At 40.5% G+C, this 19,510-nt stretch overlaps 2 protein-coding genes across 2 annotated transcripts; both read left to right on the top strand.

The window, feature by feature from the left end:
* Positions 1-5,754: 5,754 nt before the first annotated feature.
* LOC135480662 (tripartite motif-containing protein 67-like) lies at positions 5,755-11,595 on the top strand. Its single transcript, XM_064760558.1, has 5 exons — positions 5,755-5,851; positions 7,742-8,427; positions 9,448-9,543; positions 10,894-11,124; positions 11,427-11,595. Exons 2-5 carry the CDS (start codon positions 7,753-7,755, stop codon positions 11,526-11,528), a joined length of 1,104 nt encoding a protein of 367 aa, XP_064616628.1. The 5' UTR covers positions 5,755-5,851; positions 7,742-7,752; the 3' UTR covers positions 11,529-11,595.
* LOC135480663 (uncharacterized) lies at positions 11,430-14,912 on the top strand. Its single transcript, XM_064760559.1, has 3 exons — positions 11,430-11,449; positions 12,191-12,375; positions 14,202-14,912. Exon 3 carries the CDS (start codon positions 14,264-14,266, stop codon positions 14,780-14,782), a length of 519 nt encoding a protein of 172 aa, XP_064616629.1. The 5' UTR covers positions 11,430-11,449; positions 12,191-12,375; positions 14,202-14,263; the 3' UTR covers positions 14,783-14,912.
* The last annotated feature ends 4,598 nt before the right edge of the window (positions 14,913-19,510 follow it).

Raw genomic sequence — 19,510 nt, 5'->3', positions numbered from 1 at the left:
GCACTTGGTGTTAGATACAAGGCAGCTATATTGAAGACAAGGGCAGGTTTCGTAAATATTAGGTCCTGGGTTCAGTCCCGGTGAGGTTACCTAAAATTTTACTATAGGTGAGTTTCGAGTTGGAACTCTTTTGTCGTCAAAGGTAAAAACACCAATACTGTATCATAGACCAGCTTTGTTGATATTAATTTACCGATCGTCTCACCGTGATCCAGAGGTACAAATGACACCTCTATCCTGGGAGAACTCCTCAAATTTACTGATCTTCAGCTCCTCGATATTCTCCTTCGTTCGTTTACTCTATAAATTACCTCTTGTAAAACTTTAATCAGACGCCCATGCTATAATGCATGTAATCAAAATTGTTGCCTAACAAGTCACATGAAACAGTTTTTTTTTAACCTTTAAAAGTGTTCTAACGCTTAACTCCCCCATTGGTTCTATGTCTCTCTTGGCACTCAGCAGAAGAGGTAAAGACCGACGCTGGGGCATCATGTCTGGTATCTTCAGTATGGCATTCCAGTGATACAGCACTATACGCATTGCATCCAGTCTACTAAAGGCGACGGAGTTGTGATACTGCCGATAAATCGTTGAAAATGAGGATAAATCCCCATTAAGCAAAAATACCGAACAATTTAAAGACGTTAGATAATGAACATGACCCCCTTTAGTAGCTTTTGTTTATGATTTCCTTTGATTCAGAATTCATGGCACTATAGCTAGTGTTACTGTTGAACTGATCGCCAAAACAATTGTATCATCGCTCCTGAAGTTACCTTTCTGTTCATAACTGTACTCTCGGGTTCGAACTCCTTTATCCTTTAATATATTAAGTAAAACCAATCTTTGCCATGTACCATGTCACGTATGAAAACTGTTAGGCTTTGTTTACAGTAATTTACCCATCACCTGTTTCACTGTGTTCCAGAGGCTACACCGTTCCTCAGTTTACTTCATCGTTCGTCAGCTCTAAAGTACTTTTTGTGAAAGTTTCTATGCTATAGTAAATGCGATCAAAAATAGATTCCTTACATTTTTTGACAGGTCACATTATACAATAGGACTCTTTTTTTACCTTCAGCGATAAAAAAAGTTCATACTGGAAACACCCCTATTGTGTTTGGGTCAAACCGCCTTTGGTAATCTGTCTCTTATTAGCCAATTTCTGCAGCCATTTAGTAGGAATATACTTCATTGTTTAAAGTTCTAAAATTCTTAAAAGTGACCAGAACTGCTCTGCCCTTGTAGTTCTAGTCACTATACTAGTATTTGTTCTTTTTAATTTTTTGATTGTGGCTAAACACCATGTCCAAGAATTTTTGTCCGTTTTTACGATGGCCGTCGGGTTTATGAGTGAAGGAGACCGGCGTGAGTAACAAGCGCATACCTGCACCGGCGTGAGTGACAAGCGCATACCTGCACCGGCGTGAGTAACAAGCGCATACCTGCACCGGCGTGAGTGACAAGCGCATACCTCCACCGGCGTGAGTAACAAGCGCATACCTCCACCAGCGTGAGTGACAAGCGCATACCTCCACCGGCGTGAGTAACAAGCGCATACCTCCACCGGCGTGAGTAACAAGCGCTAACCTGCACCGACATTTCCCAGGTTACTGATCACGTACATGACGTACAGCAATAGGTAGACCAGACAAACCGTCATACATGCTTCATCAACCACTTATTGTCACCAAGGCCTCACGAACATTGAGAGAGAGGAAAATGTACAAATTCCCTGCCTGACTAATGCTGGGATTGAACCCATACCTCGTGTGTCGTAGCTATTTATTTATTTGACTGGTGTTTTGCGCCGCACTCAAGAATATTTCACTTATACGACGGCGGCCAGAGTTATGGTGGGAGAAAACCCGTGTGTCATAGTGATTTATAGACAACTATTCGGCGATTACCATCTCCCATACTGGCCTCTGTACTTTTGTTCTAACTGATGATAAGCGAAACACCTAGAGGATTTGGTGCTCACATCATGAGTAATTGATAGAAACAACTAAATTTGCCTTCCTACTGGCAGTAATTACAAATATTCAGTTGTGTGGGAAACTCTGATACTTTCAGGGATCGGAGGAGGTTTGCACACCAGTAAGGCACAATGAGCTCTCACCAATGTGGTCACTGTGAGTTCAAGCCCAGCTCACACTGGCTTTCTCTCCGCCAGTACGTGAGAATGTCTTCCAGCAACCTGCAGATGGTCGTGGGTTTCCCCAGGCTGTGCTCGGTTTCCTCCTACCCTAATGCTGGTCACTTTCGTATAAATGAAACATTCTTCAGTATGGAGTAAACACTTATCAAAGAAATAAATAAATAAATAAATAAATAATAAGAAAATCATTAAGTTATTTGACATTGACTTCCCCCAACCATCCATCGCCTAGGTGCCCATTTTATTGGTGCTTTCCAGTTCAATTAGCCAGACACTATTTGAGTTCACTGTAACGATAAGTCTATATGTAAAATCAAAGCCGGTTTCGCTATAATCCATGTCCAGTGTGTTAATGTTATGTATACTGATATCATATATGATTTGTCACTATGATCCATATCCAGTGTGTTAATGTTATGTATACTGATATCATATATGATTTCTCACTATGGTCCTTGTCCAGTTTGTTAATGTTATTTATACTGATATCATATATGATTTCTCACTATGATCCATGTCCAGTGTGTTAATGTTATGTATACTGATATCATATATGATTTCTCACTATGGTCCATGTCCAGTTTGTTAATGTTATTTATACTGATATCATATATGATTTCTCACTATGATCCATGTCCAGAGTGTTAATGTTAAGTATGGCCGTACGGTGGGAAGGTGGATCAGCAACCTGCGGATGGTTGTGGGTTTCCCCCGGGTTATGCCCCGTTTCTTCCCACAATAATGCTGGCCGCCGTCGCCTAAGTGAGATATTCTTGAGTACGGCGTAAGACACCAATCAAATAAATAAATAAATAAATAAATAATGTTAAGTATACTCATACTCCGTCATATATAGTTGGATAGTCGCACGTTCGTATTCTGTGGCTTGACGACCACGAAATAAGTAGGTGATACAACGAAGCCCATAAAAATCTTGGCACACCTACGTTGTCGCCGTGGTTAATAATAGTGTGGCTTGCTTGCTTGGAGAAATATCTGAGTAGTTGGTCTTTTAGACTGAATGTCACATACAGAACCAGTCAATTCAAGACCTCGCCGATTGATTTTTCCTTGTTCAATAAACTGTTGTTGAAAAGAAAATATCACATGCGTGTCGCTGGAACTGTAACGCTGTTAACTATAATAGAGGTTAAAATATGTGCTACGGTATATAGAGCACGTTTCAGCCCAGGACACGAGCCACGCTAATGGAAGTTGAAGGTAAGTTGTGATTAGGCTGACATTACATGTCTGGTCATACATGCATATAGTATGAGCTATAATGAAAGACTTACAGCATAGAGAGTAAAAGAAGAGCGACAACGATAGCTGGTAAATGGGCACACGTTAGTATAACCGGCGAAATCCGGCCTCTGTCAATTTATTGGGACAGTTCGTTTTAATACTTAAAACGTAGTAACGTACAGCAGAATTAGTTTTTTAAAAACGCAGTATAACAGACGTCATTAGTCTGGATTGCAGCATGTTCCCACGAAGAAAAACACTGGCTAAGACTGGAAATGTATATATATCACACGTCAGCTACATATATATTGTCATGTTTTTTGTGTGTGTTCTCACTTGTTACGTTTCAATCGTTTCTCCACAGAAGGTTCCACGGATTTTGAAGTTCCGATATGCCGACTAGCACAGTGGAATAAGCGACAATAAGCGGTATATGACGTTTGTGTATGCATTTGCGCAGTCCCGTGATTGTTGTACATCATTTGTCTTCCATCAATATACTGTACATATCGATGCATCATGTGAGGACAAGCTCTTCACTAAGTTGTCAAAGATCGGTGGTTTATGCCCAGCACTCCGGTTTAATCTACCCATATAGAACTAGCGTTTAACGCCAATTAAATTTATTAATGACATGTGCTGGAAATCCTATCCTCTTTCAAAATATACCGGCCCGGATAGCACAGTTGGTAGAGCGTCCGCTTCGGGACCTGTAGATCCAGGGCCAATCCTTAATCGAGTCACACCTAAGACTTTAAAAGAGGAAGTTGTAACTTCCTCACTTGGCGTTCAGCATGAAGGGGATAGTGCAACGACTGGTTGACCTGTATCAGTATAATGGCTCGGGCGGGGCGGCTTACTTGCCTTCGGTAAGTCGTCTCAGTGAAGCAGCACTAAATAAAAGAGCGGTGGAAATCCGTCCTGCAACAAGGAGGCACATTACACGTACATGCACCCTAATGATTCCTTCGTCGTCCTATGACTGAAAAATTGTTGAGTACGACGTTAAACCCCAAGCACTCACTCACTCACTCTTTCAAAATAAATTAGTTGTTATACCGTCATGGTCGACCGGTTGAAATTCACACAGTAGCTGTTGACAGATTGACAGTTATGAATTCTACTCTCGTTGGTTCGGCTTCAGGCTTAGATCAAGAGAATTAGCAGATTGCGCATTCCTTCTGCAACCGGCCATACTCATACCACTGCAAGCCCTTTTTAGTACATGTATGGCATTAAAATAATGCAAAAAGAGACCATGGAATTGCTTAGTTGACCAGAAGAAACCCGGTTTAACCTTTGTACAACAAAAACATATTGTCACGGACAGTGTCCATTAAAACTTCATCTTATGAATTATCACATATACCAGTACCGTATTGTACAGTCATTTCAAATGAAAATAATGCAAAAGAGAACAGGGGTCAATTTCATGAAGCATACTAAATGTTAAGTAGCCCAAGGCTAAGTGTACTTTATATCTCTACAACATACATCGGTATGGTAGTTAAGGGTTTACTTAGTTAAATGATACATGAAACACTTTGTTTTTATTTGTTTATGTGCAGATTATCATGTGTAATAGCATATAACAGTAAAAAAATAAATTTTTCAACTTTCACATGGGGGAGGGGTATAGTTTTCAAGGTATAGTTTTCGTCAGGCCCCAGCGATCAGTCCGAAAATTAAGTAGCTGGCGGCGGTAACGTCAACGATGATCCCTGTTTAAAAAGAACTCTGTAGGGGGACAGAGCGAACGGGACGGTGGTGTGAAAACAGGGCGAATGGGGGCGGGTGTGACGGTGCGGAGGGGGCACTTAGCTGACCCGAGGAAGCCATGCAGTATCTGTGTACCTGCCACCATGTCCACACTTGTAGCAACACGGTTCCCGGGCCTCGGGGCAGTTCAAGGGTGTTCACCGATTTCCACCGATTTCCACCGATTTTCACCGATTAACGGACAGCGTCCGTTAATACTTCATCTCATGAATTTTCATATATAGGCCTACCGGTACCGTATTGTACAGTCACAGGAAGAGACCTTCTCATAAGATCACATTTAAATTGCGATGTGGCGCGCCTTTTTTTTTTTGTTAAGTGCGTAACAGCCTACGTAGCATCTGCTCGAGATTTTAACTTTTTTTTTTAACGAGGTTTTTTTTTTTTTTTAATTTTTATAAAGTCAGCTAGGTAAGAGTGTTTCGGCTAACCTGGCCAAGGGGGCAATACTCTCAGCTTGTAGAACTATCCCAGGTCCTAGTGCTGAGTTATCTCCCTGTTCAGTTGTGGCGAGTGCGTTGCGTCGCGCGTCAACACCAACACTGCCATGGAGGCTACCCTGGAAAGCCAGGAGTTGGTTGGCAGAACAATCCCCATCATCTCAGCTTGTGATTGGACAGATATGAGCTAAGGTTGTGTGTATGATGTCACTTCCGATGTTGTGTAAGTTATTGCTGCTCGACAGCGTTTCTGTTAGCTTGAATGACGTCATAGAAAAGGTTTTCATTTGACCTGACGTGTATGACCTTGTAGCTCGATCAGTTGTTGTCATCTATGAGATATGGTGTTAGCTGGGAGACAGGTCGTAAGCTACAGTATTTATTTCCCCAAAACATTTGGGTTTATTAAAATTTGTTGGGAGACGTTGATATTGGTTATTTCATCTCTACAATTATTTTTTTTTACCTAAATCTGTTTAAGCCATGGAGTGGGGGGGGGGGCGTATAATTTGCTACTATTTAAGCATTTACATGAACAGTTTGAGTAAAGCCCTCTCTGCGGTAAATTGACAAGAGACCGCATTTCACCTGTTATGTGTGACTATGTGCCAGCTATCACACTGTCATCGCTGCTCTGTTTTTTTTCTCTGTGCTATATTGTTTTATATTTTGTCTTAAAAATTGTAAATTGTGAAGGTATTGGACATGTCCCCGAACAGAGACACAAGGGTCTATACTGGCTGCAGTTCTGTTTCAGATTTATTTAAAATAACATCCATCACATCTTCCAAAGTCTTTTTCCTGGATCACTGATAAGTTAACGAGCTTTCGTTTTTCATACATGTATAAAGCACTGAAGCACTGAATAAATACTTTTTCTGCAATCAAACTCTTCCAAGCTGAACTAAAACACTTCAGTGCATGTGTACCAGTATAAAACCCACACAGTCTAAACATTTGTCTTCTCATATAATGTTTGGTATTTATTTATTTATTTGATTGGTGTTTTACGGCGTACTCAAGAATATTTTACTTATACGACGGCGGCCAGCATTATGGTAGATGGAAACCGGGCAGAGCCCAAGGGAAACCCACGACCATCCGCAGGTTGCTGACAGACCATAATGTTTGGTAGAACAACTACTTATACAGTTTTGGGGGGGCCTCCGTGACTCAGTCGGTTAGCGAGCTAGCGCAGCGTAATGACCCAGGAGACTCTCACCAATGTTGTCGCTGTGAGTTCAAGTCCAGCTCATGCAGGCTTCCTCTCCGGCCGTACGTGGGTAAGTCTGCCAGCAACCTGACGATGGTCGTGGCTTTCCCCCGGGCTCTGCCCGGTTTCCTCCCACCATAATGCTGGCCGCCGTCGTATAAGTGAAATATTCTTGAGTACGGCGTAAAACACCAATCAAACAAATAAATAAATAAATACAATTTTGGGGTTCAATCTCGTTTAATGAAATGTTAGACAACACAGAAAGTACAAAACTTTGATTTTAAACACATGTACTACTTTAGAAGCGTGTGGTCTGTGTTATTACCGTATCATGCATATTAACACACGGCGTGACAAAGTGATAATTACTCATTGGTTTATACTTTGAAAATGGTTTTAATAATCATCTCTATTGCATCATTTATTAATGTACGAATATTGGTCATTTTATTCGGTAAATTTAAAGCCTTTAAAATGATTTTTAAAACTTGAAAATGAGTTTTTAAAGCTTTGCAAATTATTTTTCAAAGCTTGATAAAATAATTTTAAAGCTTTATAAAATCATTTTAAAGCTTTATGAAATTCATTTGTTAGATTTGAAATTTGTATTTAATTCTGAAATATGGTGTTACACAACAGTCAAAAATATTAAATCAGTACAAGTAAACTGATGCAACTAACAACTTAATTATAAATAGTATTGTACATCATGTCTCTGGAGACATCTAGCTTAAAACTTGAGTTGTGTTTTTGCCAGTTTAATCGTTCTCGTCTTTATTTGAACGTTGTTTTAGTTTGTTTTCTTCATGTTTTTATTCTTATTTTTCTATTATTTGTAGATGAGAACAGGGACAATTTTTAGTAAATTTACGCTTCAGTTTACAATTTATTTACCAGGAAACGCAGTAATGTCTGAAAACAAGCAGAACCTGGAAGAAGTTCTCACCTGTTCAGTTTGCGTCCAAATGTTTCGAGAACCTGTGGTTTTATCATGTCAACATAGTTTTTGCAAGGAATGTATTCGTTCCGTCGCTGAGAAGTCTAAATCTGGTGTGACAGGCGAGCAAACCACCTGCAGCCCGGAGGGTGAGGACGTTCGTCATGTGATACATTGCCCTGTTTGTCGAGCACCTATTAGCTTGGGGACAGACGGTGTGGCTGGTTTGCCGCTCAACTTTCAGCTTGCAGAAATTGTGGAAAGGTTCTCATCCGATGCAAAGGTTGAAGACAACATCATCCCGCATTGTGCTGTCTGCGAAGAAGACAACAAGTCAAAAGCCGTCAAGTATTGCTGTTACTGCCGTTTGCTCTACTGTGATGACTGTCTCTCGGCTTATCATCCGATGAAGGGCTCACTGAAGCAACACCGCCTGATTACATCAGAGGAACACCTTTCCCAAGGAAACATGAAGGATCAAGAAAAGAACAATTCCCAATTAAGCACAGAGTCAACATGTGACCAACACGATCAGGCGATGAGTCTGTACTGTGTGACGTGTCGGATGCTGCTCTGTTTGGGATGTGTGGTTGAACATCCGGAGCATAAAGTCAGGGATATTGTTTCGGCTACGGAGAAAGAAAAGGTAATACAAAAAATTCCTCTTTGACTTTTACAATCAGTACAGTTCTTCTGTGAATAAATACACCCGGACTCTCCAGACTCTCAGGGCGCTCTGCTTCATAACTGGACTAGGTGGGAGTATATTCATGGTGTTGAATTAGATCGTCACGTTGCATATATGAACAATTTGTTATCAAAGCGCAGCTAAAATACATATTTTGAAAATTGACAACTTTGTAAACTTGCATGGTACACGATTTGAATACTGGTTTAAATAATTCGCATTTAGGAACATTTCTGGCGTCATTCCGTCATCATTGAAGCTGTTGACTGCTTGTCTTTGTAAGAATCCGTCATAATTTCTTACTTTGTAAACTTTCTTATTTGTTTGCTGGTTTGTATTCAGAGTTGCTTTGGAAACTGGCCTTACTAATGTTCTCCCGGAATATCAATCATGGTTGTTACCTGATATCCGAATATCTGTTTCTACTTCTTGATTCCTAAAATAAATCTGTCGTTATCAACTGAAGTTAGATTCCTTCAGACGGTCCTCATTGGTTAAATTATGTTTGTCCTCAACACTTAAGAAATCTGTGTAGCTTATGTACTGGTGACTGTTTCGAACTACAGTCAGAACGCCCTTAAGCTAGAAGACCTTCTACCTTACCATCCTCTATATTATAATGAATGTTCAAGCTAGCCGCAATGGCTTTGATCATATTGTATAGATTCTATATGTGTTATATATATATAAGTATATTTACTTACAGAAGAATATATATTCTATATGGTGTTGTGTAAAGAAATGCGATCCGTTGAGGACTTGATATTTCTGATACAGATTACACAGTTAGGTCTACTGATGGTTGTCACGTACTTCCAAAAATCCCTAGGCTTATAGGGACGCGTACATGGCGCTCGCTGACTGACCGTCAACACACGTTGAACCGCTGGTACTTAGGTGGAGGGTGTTTAGGTAAAGGGCGCTCTTGCTAGAGGGCGTATTGACCTGATCCCGCTGTTTCATTTCTCTACATTACAGGCAACGTTTTTGGATAAAACCGGCGGTCTGGAAAAATCCGCTAAAGAAATAAAAAGGTGCCTTTCTGGATTTAAAGGGATTCAAAACAATATCCAGGTTGGTATTTTCAACAAAAATAACTCACCGTTCGAATACTCACTTTAATTTTCTTTCTGCATAACTAGTTATTTCTTAATTATGTGTATAGTATAATGTTTTCAGTGAACCTTCTGTATTCAAAGAATAGAGCTGTTAAATTAGGTATAAAAAGTATACAATTATGTCACGTCATATCCGATTTAAGGATAAATTGTCATACATGTATATATAGTTTGTGCGTACGGGATTTATCATGTCATGTGTTAATTTAATGTAGGGACGTTGTGTATCTTTATCTCGAAGTGTATATATATTACCGGTATGTATTATAATATTCTGAAACGACCTTTATCAGTTGAGGCATCCGTGACACCCTGAGTGTTTTATGTAATGATTTCAGTCAACGTCACAAGTTCTTACTATGAAAATGAAATGTGTCAAGGATATTCCATCAAATCCCTCCTCTCTTTCTTTAAGTTTCTTGGACTCTGTCCTGCAACAAGGAGGCACATTACATGCACTCTAAGGATTCCTTCGTCGTCATATGACTAAAAAATTGTAGAGTACGACGTTAAACCCCAAGCACTCACTCACTCTTTGGTGGTTTGTGTTGAACTTTATTTTGGAAATTGGCATTGAGGTCCTGGAAAGTCCGTTATCTTTGACGATTGGTATGCAAATGTTTGTTGCGAGGTCAAGATTTATTATAACATTGAGGTTACGGTTATTGGTTTTAAACTTAACGCCAATGCCTCAATTTGTCTTCCAGCAACCTGCAGATGGTCGTGGGTTGCCCCCGGGCTCTGCCCGGTTTCCACCCACCGTAATGCTGGCGTCGTATAAGTGAAATATTCTTGAGTACAACGTAAAACACCAATCAAATAAAGTTTACAATCATAAGTAAACAAACAAATGTATGACATGTCAGGGAACGTCCATAATGGTTGATGACTGGTAAACGAATGTCCGTTTGGACACATACATTTTGGACTCGTTAGAGTCGGTTAGCGCGCTAGCGTAGCGTAGTGACCCAGAAGCCTCTCACCAATGCGGTCGCTGTGGGTTCAAGACCAGCTTATGCTGGCTTCCTCTCCGGCCGTACGTGGGAAGGTCTGGCAGTAACCTGCGGATGGTCGTGGTTTTCCCCCGTGCTCTGCCTGGTTTCCACCCACCATAATGCTGGGCGCCGTCGTATAAGTGAAATATTCTTGAGTACGGCGTAAAACACCAATCAAATAAATAAATAAATACATTTTGGATACAGAGTAAAACCCTACTAAAACCCAATATAGGTGGGAAAATTGGCGCAGAACAACAATTAAAAAAAATAATTGAACAAATCCAGCAAGACGATGTTACTGTTTTCAGGAAAACCACGACCTTCACACAAAGGCCATTCAGAGTGCTTCTAGCGCTGCCTTAGAGGCACTGAACAGCTGGAAGACAAGCGCGCTTGAGACTGTGAAAACCCGACATTCAGACTGGAGTGTGCAATGTGGTGCCAGCGTCAAGCATCTATCAATTCTGGAAGAGGAGCTTGAGAGGATGCAGCAGGCCTCTAAGGATTTATTATCCTCAACAGACGTGAAATTTTTACAGGTAAATGCTTAGGAGATGAGGAAAGTTAACAAAGATCTGTCTTTTGAAACAACAAAATATTCAAACAATGACTTTCCGGACACAGACATCGAGTGCACTTGGGAGATGCATAGTTGAAATCTAACCTATCCGTCTGCGTCAAGGACGCTCAGGACAGATAATACATGAGAACAGCTGTTGTGCTGCTTATGGGGCATACCAAGTCTCTCCACATATCATTCTGTGATAAGCTGGATAGCATCTATGCACGTTTCAATTTTTGATACTGTTCTTAAATATGTACCTGTTCTGTTTATTCACAGGGTTCCAAAGTTTTGACTGAAAGGTATGTGTTGTCATTTAGTTATTTTCTGCCACTGTCACTTTTTAACCAAGCCTTCGACAAAACCAGTACAACCCATTAGGTCTCCATGGAGATCACGTGCCATGCAACAATGACTCACAGGTCGAGATCGCCCAGCTGTTATTATTTTACTCAGACCCCCCGGTTTCTTCCACGTATGAAACTGATAGTCGTATAACTGAAATATCTGCATATCGTATATATATATATATATATATATATATATATATATATATATATATATATATATATATATATATATATATATATATATATATATATATATATATATTCCAGTTGAATGAATGAATAAATTTGGCTATCCAAAGACTCTGTTTTAGCATCACCTTCATCACAACTACAGCAGCAATTGGAATTAATTATCGAATGTAGTAATGATATATTTTGGCAAATTTCACTGTTTTCACATGTTCGCTGATACGATTTTACTCTCTGTGTCATAAGCCTTTATCGTGTAAAATGGGATAGAAGCAAACCTAGCAGGATTTGCTGAGGGGAGTTAATCGTATACTCCTTGTATGTGACTTCTGGAGGTCGGTGGATTAATCCGGGCACTGAATTCTTCCACCCAAAGCCCTGATTCCCGTCATATGAACGACATGTTTTATTGAGAACCAGTTTTAACACCAATCAATAACTCAGTCATTGCATTTGGGGTACTCACTTCATTAAATTGCCTTCTAAATTCTGTTTGCATTCAAGGATTGATGACCAGTTCAGTGAAGTTACGCGTTCATTGGAGAAGCATGAAGGCATCAAAGAACAGTTAGTGCAGTCACTAAGCCGTGATTGCGTTGTTCGTCGACATGTGGTTGTAAAAGAGACAGCTGAGGAACATCGTAATGTAGGAGGAGACGAAGAACAAATCTCACCTCTGCAAGTCACAAGTATGTCGTCATCCACTTCTGTCCCATGATCCTTTGAAGAAAATGACCATTGCTCATGTCACAAGAATGTTGCCATCGGCCCTCATCACGTAATCCTTGAGGAAAACGCCTATTGCTCATGTCACAAGGATGTTGGCATCGGCCCCATCACGTAATCCTTGAGGAAAACGCCTATTGCTCATGTCACAAGAATGTTGCCATCGGCCCCCATCACGTAATCCTTGAGGAAGACGCCTATTGCTCATGTCACAAGAATGTTGGCATCGGCCCCCATCACGTAATCCTTGAGAAAAACGTCTATTGCTCATGTCACAAGAATGTTGCCATCGGCCCTCATCACGTAATCCTTGAGGAAAACGCTTATTGCTCCATCACGTAATCCTTGAGGAAAACACCTATTGCTCTTGTCACAAGAATGTTGCCATCGGCCCTCATCACGTAATCCTTTAAGAAAACGCCATTGCTCATGTCACAAGAATGTTGCCATCGGCCCCATCACGCAATCCTTGAGGAAAACGCCTATTGCTCATGTCACAAGTATGTTGCCATCGGCCTCGTCACGTAATCCTTGAGGGAAACGCCTATTGCTCATGTCAAGTAATGTAGCCTCGGCGTTTATCATATGATCATTTCTCTGTTTAAGGAAAAAAACATCCATTGCTCATGTCACCTTTGACTTGCATCGCACATTCGTTTCAAATCATCCATTTCTGTGTAAGGGTCCATTACTCACGTTTTAACCTCCACTGCCCATTTCACACAAGTATCGCAGTCGACTTCCATCACGTGATTGAGGAGTGCATCCATTGCTCATATGTCAAGTACGTCAAAGTCGACTTGTATCGCATCATTTTTTGTCTGATGTAGCTAACATCCATGCTCATGTCACAAGTACTGTGTATCACCATCGGCTTGTGTCACATCGTCTTTCTCTGGGTAAGGAAAACGCATATTGGTGATGTCACAAGTATGTCACCCTCCACATGTGTCACATCACCCGTTATCTGTTCAAGGAAACATATGTATTTATATCTGTTACATCTAGTTTTCGAATGTTGTGTACATCTATTGCTGTCCGTATATGTTTTCATTTACCGAGTGTAATACATTAACTGTACTACACTGCAGAGTCAGTATTCGTTTGTGTTACATATCTAGTCACTTTTGCATTACAGAAAGAGAGCTGGTGTTAGGTGTGTGCTACTTGTGCGCTACAGAAAGAGAGCTGGTGTTAGGTGTGTGCTACTTGTGCGTTACAGAAAGAGAGTTGATGTTAGGTGTGTGCTACTTATGCGCTACAGAAAGAGAGCTGGTGTTAGGTGTGTGCTACTTGTGCGCTACATAAAAGAGAGCTGGTGTTAAGGGTGTGCTACTCGTGCGCTACAGAAAGGGAGCTGGTGTTAGGTGTGTGCTACTTGTGCGCTACAGAAAGGGAGCTGGTGTTAGGTGTGTGCTACTTGTGTGCTAAAAAAACAGAGCTGGTGTTAGGCGTGTGCTACTTGTGTGCTACAGAAAGGGAGCTGGTGTTAGGTGTGTGCTTCTTGTGCGTTACAGAAACTGAGCTGGTGTTCAGTCAGTCACCAGTTATTACTGCAAAAACTTGTGTGTCAAGGTTATTCCATCAAAGGCCTTCACTCTCAGTTTCTTAAGTTTTACAATGAGTAAAATTTTCTGTCAAAAAATATGGCCAGAGCGCTCAGCATTATAATTGTGCCTAATTCGGCTTAACCCGGAGCTAGGAGAAGTATCTTCATCTTGTTTTTGTCTTTTACTTGCATGTTAGGTAGCCTGAGCTTGTGTGTACGTCTGTTATTTGCATGTTACAGAAGCAGAGCTGAAGTTCACGGAGACAGATGACGAACTTTTAACAATCACACATAACGGTTCCATGATAGAGTGCGAGGACTTGTCCCGTGCGGGTTGGTCTACAGCTCTGACAGACGGTCGTTACCAGACCGGCAGGCTCTACTGGGAGTTTGACATCTCCGTCCTTCCGTCATCCCCACACTCCTATTGCTACTCTTGCGTAGGCGCCGTGCAGCAAGGTTGTGACTTGGGCAGTAAGCCTGGTACTAACAGCTGGTACGTTGTCATCGAGTACCGTGAGGACGAAGTCCGGTACTACAGCCCGTGTGGAGGTGAGGTCCAATCCGCGTATCAGCAGTGGAGTCCTCACCAAGTACCTCATCACTTGGGTCTCTGTCTGAATTGTCACGATGGGTCACTGACCGTATTAGACCGTGCTAACAATCAACTAATCTACAAATTCATTGACCTGAAGTTTAGTGCAGAGGTCCTTATTCCTGCCGTCGGGTTTTGTATGGTGAAGTCTGCCTCGGCTCGCATTATAACAGGAGAATCAGTAGATATAACCCAGCTTCTCTCCACCATGTTAAATATTGGGTAGCGATCAGTGTTTCATTTTTAAAGATTACATTTTGTTAGCGCAATGTGCTGTTGTTGCTGTGGTTATTTTGTTTTTATACTGAAAGTTTCATATTTAGATATTTTCATATAAATAATATACATGTTTTGTACAAGAGCAGCCTGTTGTTATGTTATATTTATGCCGGTGAACATAATAAATAAAGTAAATACTTTGATGCTTATTGGTTGTGTAATCCGCATAAGAAAAAGGAATTTTATGATGTATAGTTGAACATCCATTTTTGTTCAATAAATGTGAACAGAACATGGGATAAAGTAGGTGGTCTAAATATCTTATATCCTTTTCGGACAATAACGGTGAGAGCCATTTGATTGGCTCTCAAATGTATACAAACGATGTGACCGCTTCGGTGGACAAATGGTTAGAGCGTCCTCCTCGAAGTAAGGATCAAACCCGGGTCGTGTCGTACTAAAGACTTTAAAAATGTGACATGCTGCTACCGCGCTTGGCGCTCAGCACTGAAAGGGCAGTGCGAAGAAAACATGACTGATTGGTCCTTTGTCAGTATAATGTGACTGGGTGAGGTGTCATGTCTGGTGCCTTCGGCATAATACTGCTTTGGCGGCACCACTTTGGCGGCATAGACTAGCCCTGCCACAAAAAGATACCACACCTATTGCCTCCTGGTCGTCATATGAGTGAAAAGCTTTTAAGTCCGACGTTAAACCCCAAGCATAAATACTTTGGTTGTCTTACCCCCAGTATCACGCGACTTTCTCAAAGCCAAAACCAAACAGGCGCTGTTGTTGGCCTTCATCGACCCCAACGACCAAGGCCGAATGACAGCAGTAGTGTTAGTTCATCGTTTCAGAAGACAGTTGTTCGCTAATGTGGTTCGAAGCCGCCTGCATGTAAGCATGAAGGATCTATGTCGAATCAGACATTCGTATACAAGCCGTCAACCAATAAGGATGTTCCAGGTTAATAATCGCAAGGCCAATTCCCCAAACGACGTATAACACAAACCACCAAAGAACTTAGAAAATATATGAAGAAGTCAACAGTTTTCAATGATGAAAGACTCAGTGTATGTTCTAGGCGACTGAGGAAATCAGTGTTCAAATCATGTAGCATGCTAGAATATCCGTTGTTGATAACAAAATATGCCGCGCTTTGATTGCAACTGTTCATATATCCACCGTGGTTATCTAATTCAACACGATGAATAGGCAGCCCATTGCCCTAAGCGGAAGTAGACACAATTATGAAGCAGAGCGCCAGAGGAGGCATATGTGTACAGAACTTGGTTTTAACTTGGTACAATCTTACTTTGAATGTCAATTGCGATGTCATTTCATCAGCCATTTTCGTCCCGGCTCCGATAGCTTCGGGAGCAGTAGATCCAGGGTCAATCCTGGGTCGAGTCACACCCAAGACTTTAAAAGAGGAAGTTGTAACTTCTTCGCTTGGCGTTCAGCATAAAGTCTGGTTGATCCGTATCAGTATAATGGCTCGGGCGAAGCTTGCCTTCGGTAACGCGTTTCAGTGAAGCAGCACTAGAGAAAAGAACGCTGAAAATCCGGTTGCAACAAGGAGGCACATTACATGCACTCTAAAGATTCCTTCGTTTTCATATGACTGAAAAATTATTTAGTACGACGTTAAACCCCAAGCACTCACTCACTCAGCCATTTTCGGGTCTCACATTGACAGCTTCTTTCAATACGTAAGTGACTGGTGGCTTGTGCGGCTCTTGAACTGGCTTTGTAATAGTTTCAAATGTTCATGTCAATAACGTTTAGTTGAAAAGATCAGATCTGTGCATAAATGCTGTCTCATCTTTCACGTCTGGAATAACAAGTTAGTGGACGCTAAATATATGTGTCAAAATATACAGCCGTCAAACAAATGGCCAAGTCCATAGTAACGACAACACTTTCAGAATAATGCTGCCAAAATTGCAGATTCGAATCTGTCGGTTAGTTTCGGAAATTTTTATCTCAGTAATAGAAAATAAACCCCAGGAAAGGAGTTAAATTGTTCACTCTCGGGTTCACTAATAAACAAACATTTCCTGTGAGACTCTTGGTTTGAGCTTGTCCAACCTGTAAATTATTAGATCAACATCGCGGCAGTCCGAGGTTAAATAGTTGTACTTTCTATGCCGTCCGCTCAGTATTCACATAAAAAGTAGTAAACCTGCAAACGGTATTCGTCTGCAATACCGTCGGGGGTATCGAGGCTCAAAACTATGGCGGTGTAGTCAATCATGTGTATCGGTCTTCCATGCTGCCACAAATCTGAATTGGAAAGAAGTTCGGCACCGTTTACCCACATGTAGTTAGTGCCGTTGTATGTCGCACCGACCCAGTAATAGATCTCACCATTAACGTTAAACCACCCCCGATTTCCTGGGCCTGACTGTAACAGAAAGTCCAACATCTCGCGAGTGTCGAGAACCAGCAGACGAGACCTGCCATTGTCTTGACACCACGTGGAAGCGTCAGACGAGCTCATCCAGTGAGAAGCACAGATCTAAAGTTCGGCTGTGGTGATGCTTTGGTTTCCGTGGACATCTCGTTTTCAGCTCAAACTCGCCACCTGCGTCCTCATTCCAGTTGTCAAACAGTCGGGCTTCCTGTCTCTCGGAACTGTAAGACACGGATAAACATTTCAGGTCGCTAAGACAGTGTCTCAAGGAAGTCAGGAAGCTCCTTGTGTTCGACACAACTTTTTATGGATTGGCCGAAACGTCGCTGCCAAAATCTGTGGATGAAGTTGTCGCACATTTTCATCTGATATAGAGGAATCAGGCTAACGGACATTACCAACACGAGAGACAGAGCCATATTCACCGTAGACGCTGCTTCATGAAAACGGTCAAGGATTAATTAATTATTTAAAGAAAAACGGAATTCGGTTTGATCTGAAGCCATCACATTAAACAGGTAGTATTCAATGGTCAGAAGAGAACAATTAAGCTTAACTAAAACCACTATTGGCGTCGTTTTGCTTTGGTGAACTCCATGCCAGATTTATGAGTTAGAACACAGAAGAAGGAGATGAGCCGAAACAGACAGTCGTATAAGAGCCGTTAACCAAAATGGATGGTCCGGATTAATAATCGCAAGGCAATTTCTTTAAAGGATGTTTAGCGCAAACTACAACAGAACTAAAAGAGTATAAAGTACGAAATTAGAACAGAATAGCGTAAACAAAAGCAGTCAATAGCTTTCAGTGAGGTTAGAAAGAAACAAGGAATTTTCTGGGCGAATGAATGAAATCAATACCGGTATTTAAATCATGCACCATGCTAGTATTCAAGTTGTCGATAAGCAATATGCGTATGTCATTTACTATTTAATTGTAGCCCTGGTTTAAGTTATGCGAGGGAATTTGATTCACTTATGAAGCAGAGTGACAGAGATTCTGAACGTTCTGTTCATAATTACTTTCAAGAAAATTTGATTGGCCGTTGATGGAGTATTACCTTGACACAACAGTTTTTGCAGTAATAATTCAGTTCCGCTTTTGTTCAACCAATAATGAGCAATCTGATTGGCCATTTTGGGGGTATTCATACTGCGATGAACTTAAAGGTGGAGAAAAATGACATTAACTTCAGATGCAAGACTGCGCAAAGTTATTGCTAAATATGGTCGTCAATATTTTTTCCGATTTTTCCTTAAGGAGAAAAAGACACTTCAAAATAATATTTGTATGGTGGGTATTTTGGACCACCTTTTGGTATTTATAGTCTAGGTTTAATAATGTCATAAATGAGGATGTAACACAGGTTTAATAAATATTTTTGCACTAGAATTTGTTCTTTTCAGGTAACAAATGTATTAATTTAGTATTAATTTAGGTTTGCTGCAAATGTTTCGATATAAACAACAAATTTACATTTAAATAAATTTATTAGACAAGCATCACATCCTTATTTAAAACATTGTTATGCAACAACTATAAATACCAAAAGTTGGTCCCAAATACCCACCATACAAAAATGTTTCCCTTTTCTTTTGAAAACAAAAATTCACAAAAGTATTAAAGATCATATTTGCAAATAAGTTTTGACGCTGTTTCATCTGATTTTGGCACCATTTTTATGTTTTCTTCTCCTTTAAAAAAATATAACTAAAACTAAAATACAATACCGCAGCGAGACTGTATCGACATCATTCAACGTTGCGATTTGTAAATATCAGTTCCTCTCATACTACGTACTTTTTGTAAGTCTTGGTAACTAAACACTGTACACAGATTCAGATTTTGCACAAAAAAGAGTGAAGTTTTTAACCAGTTGGTCCAGTGTTTAGGTCGTTATAGAATACGTGAATGGTCTTGAGTACAGCGTAAAACACCAATCAAATAAATCAATAAATTAAACATGTGGACAAGCTGGTATCATTCAAACCATCAAGAGTTTGTAACACTTTGTGAAATACGTGAATCTTCTCACAGATCATCTGTTAGAGACAACGTACAGGATTTGTTAACATTTTTTTTGCTTGTTTGTTGTTATTGTAACTGGTTTTGTTTTTTGTTTTGTTTTTTTTTTTGCGATTTTGTTCTTGTTTGGTAAACAATAAATATTAAATGGAAGCTTAGATGTTCTTTTTTTTCATCTGTTCTTGATTGGATATTGAAGGTGTGCATTAAGTCTTCGCCCTATATATAGAATCGTTCACTCGCCGAACATCTGTCACGCTACAAAACAAAAAGACGGATTCCGTCGTTGTT

The sequence above is a fragment of the Liolophura sinensis genome, chromosome 13 (assembly GCF_032854445.1).
Source record: "Liolophura sinensis isolate JHLJ2023 chromosome 13, CUHK_Ljap_v2, whole genome shotgun sequence".
NCBI classification, from domain to species: Eukaryota; Metazoa; Mollusca; class Polyplacophora; order Chitonida; family Chitonidae; genus Liolophura; species Liolophura sinensis.
The sequence above is the reverse complement of the archived record's forward strand: the minus strand, read 5'-3'. Positions and strand labels throughout refer to the sequence as shown.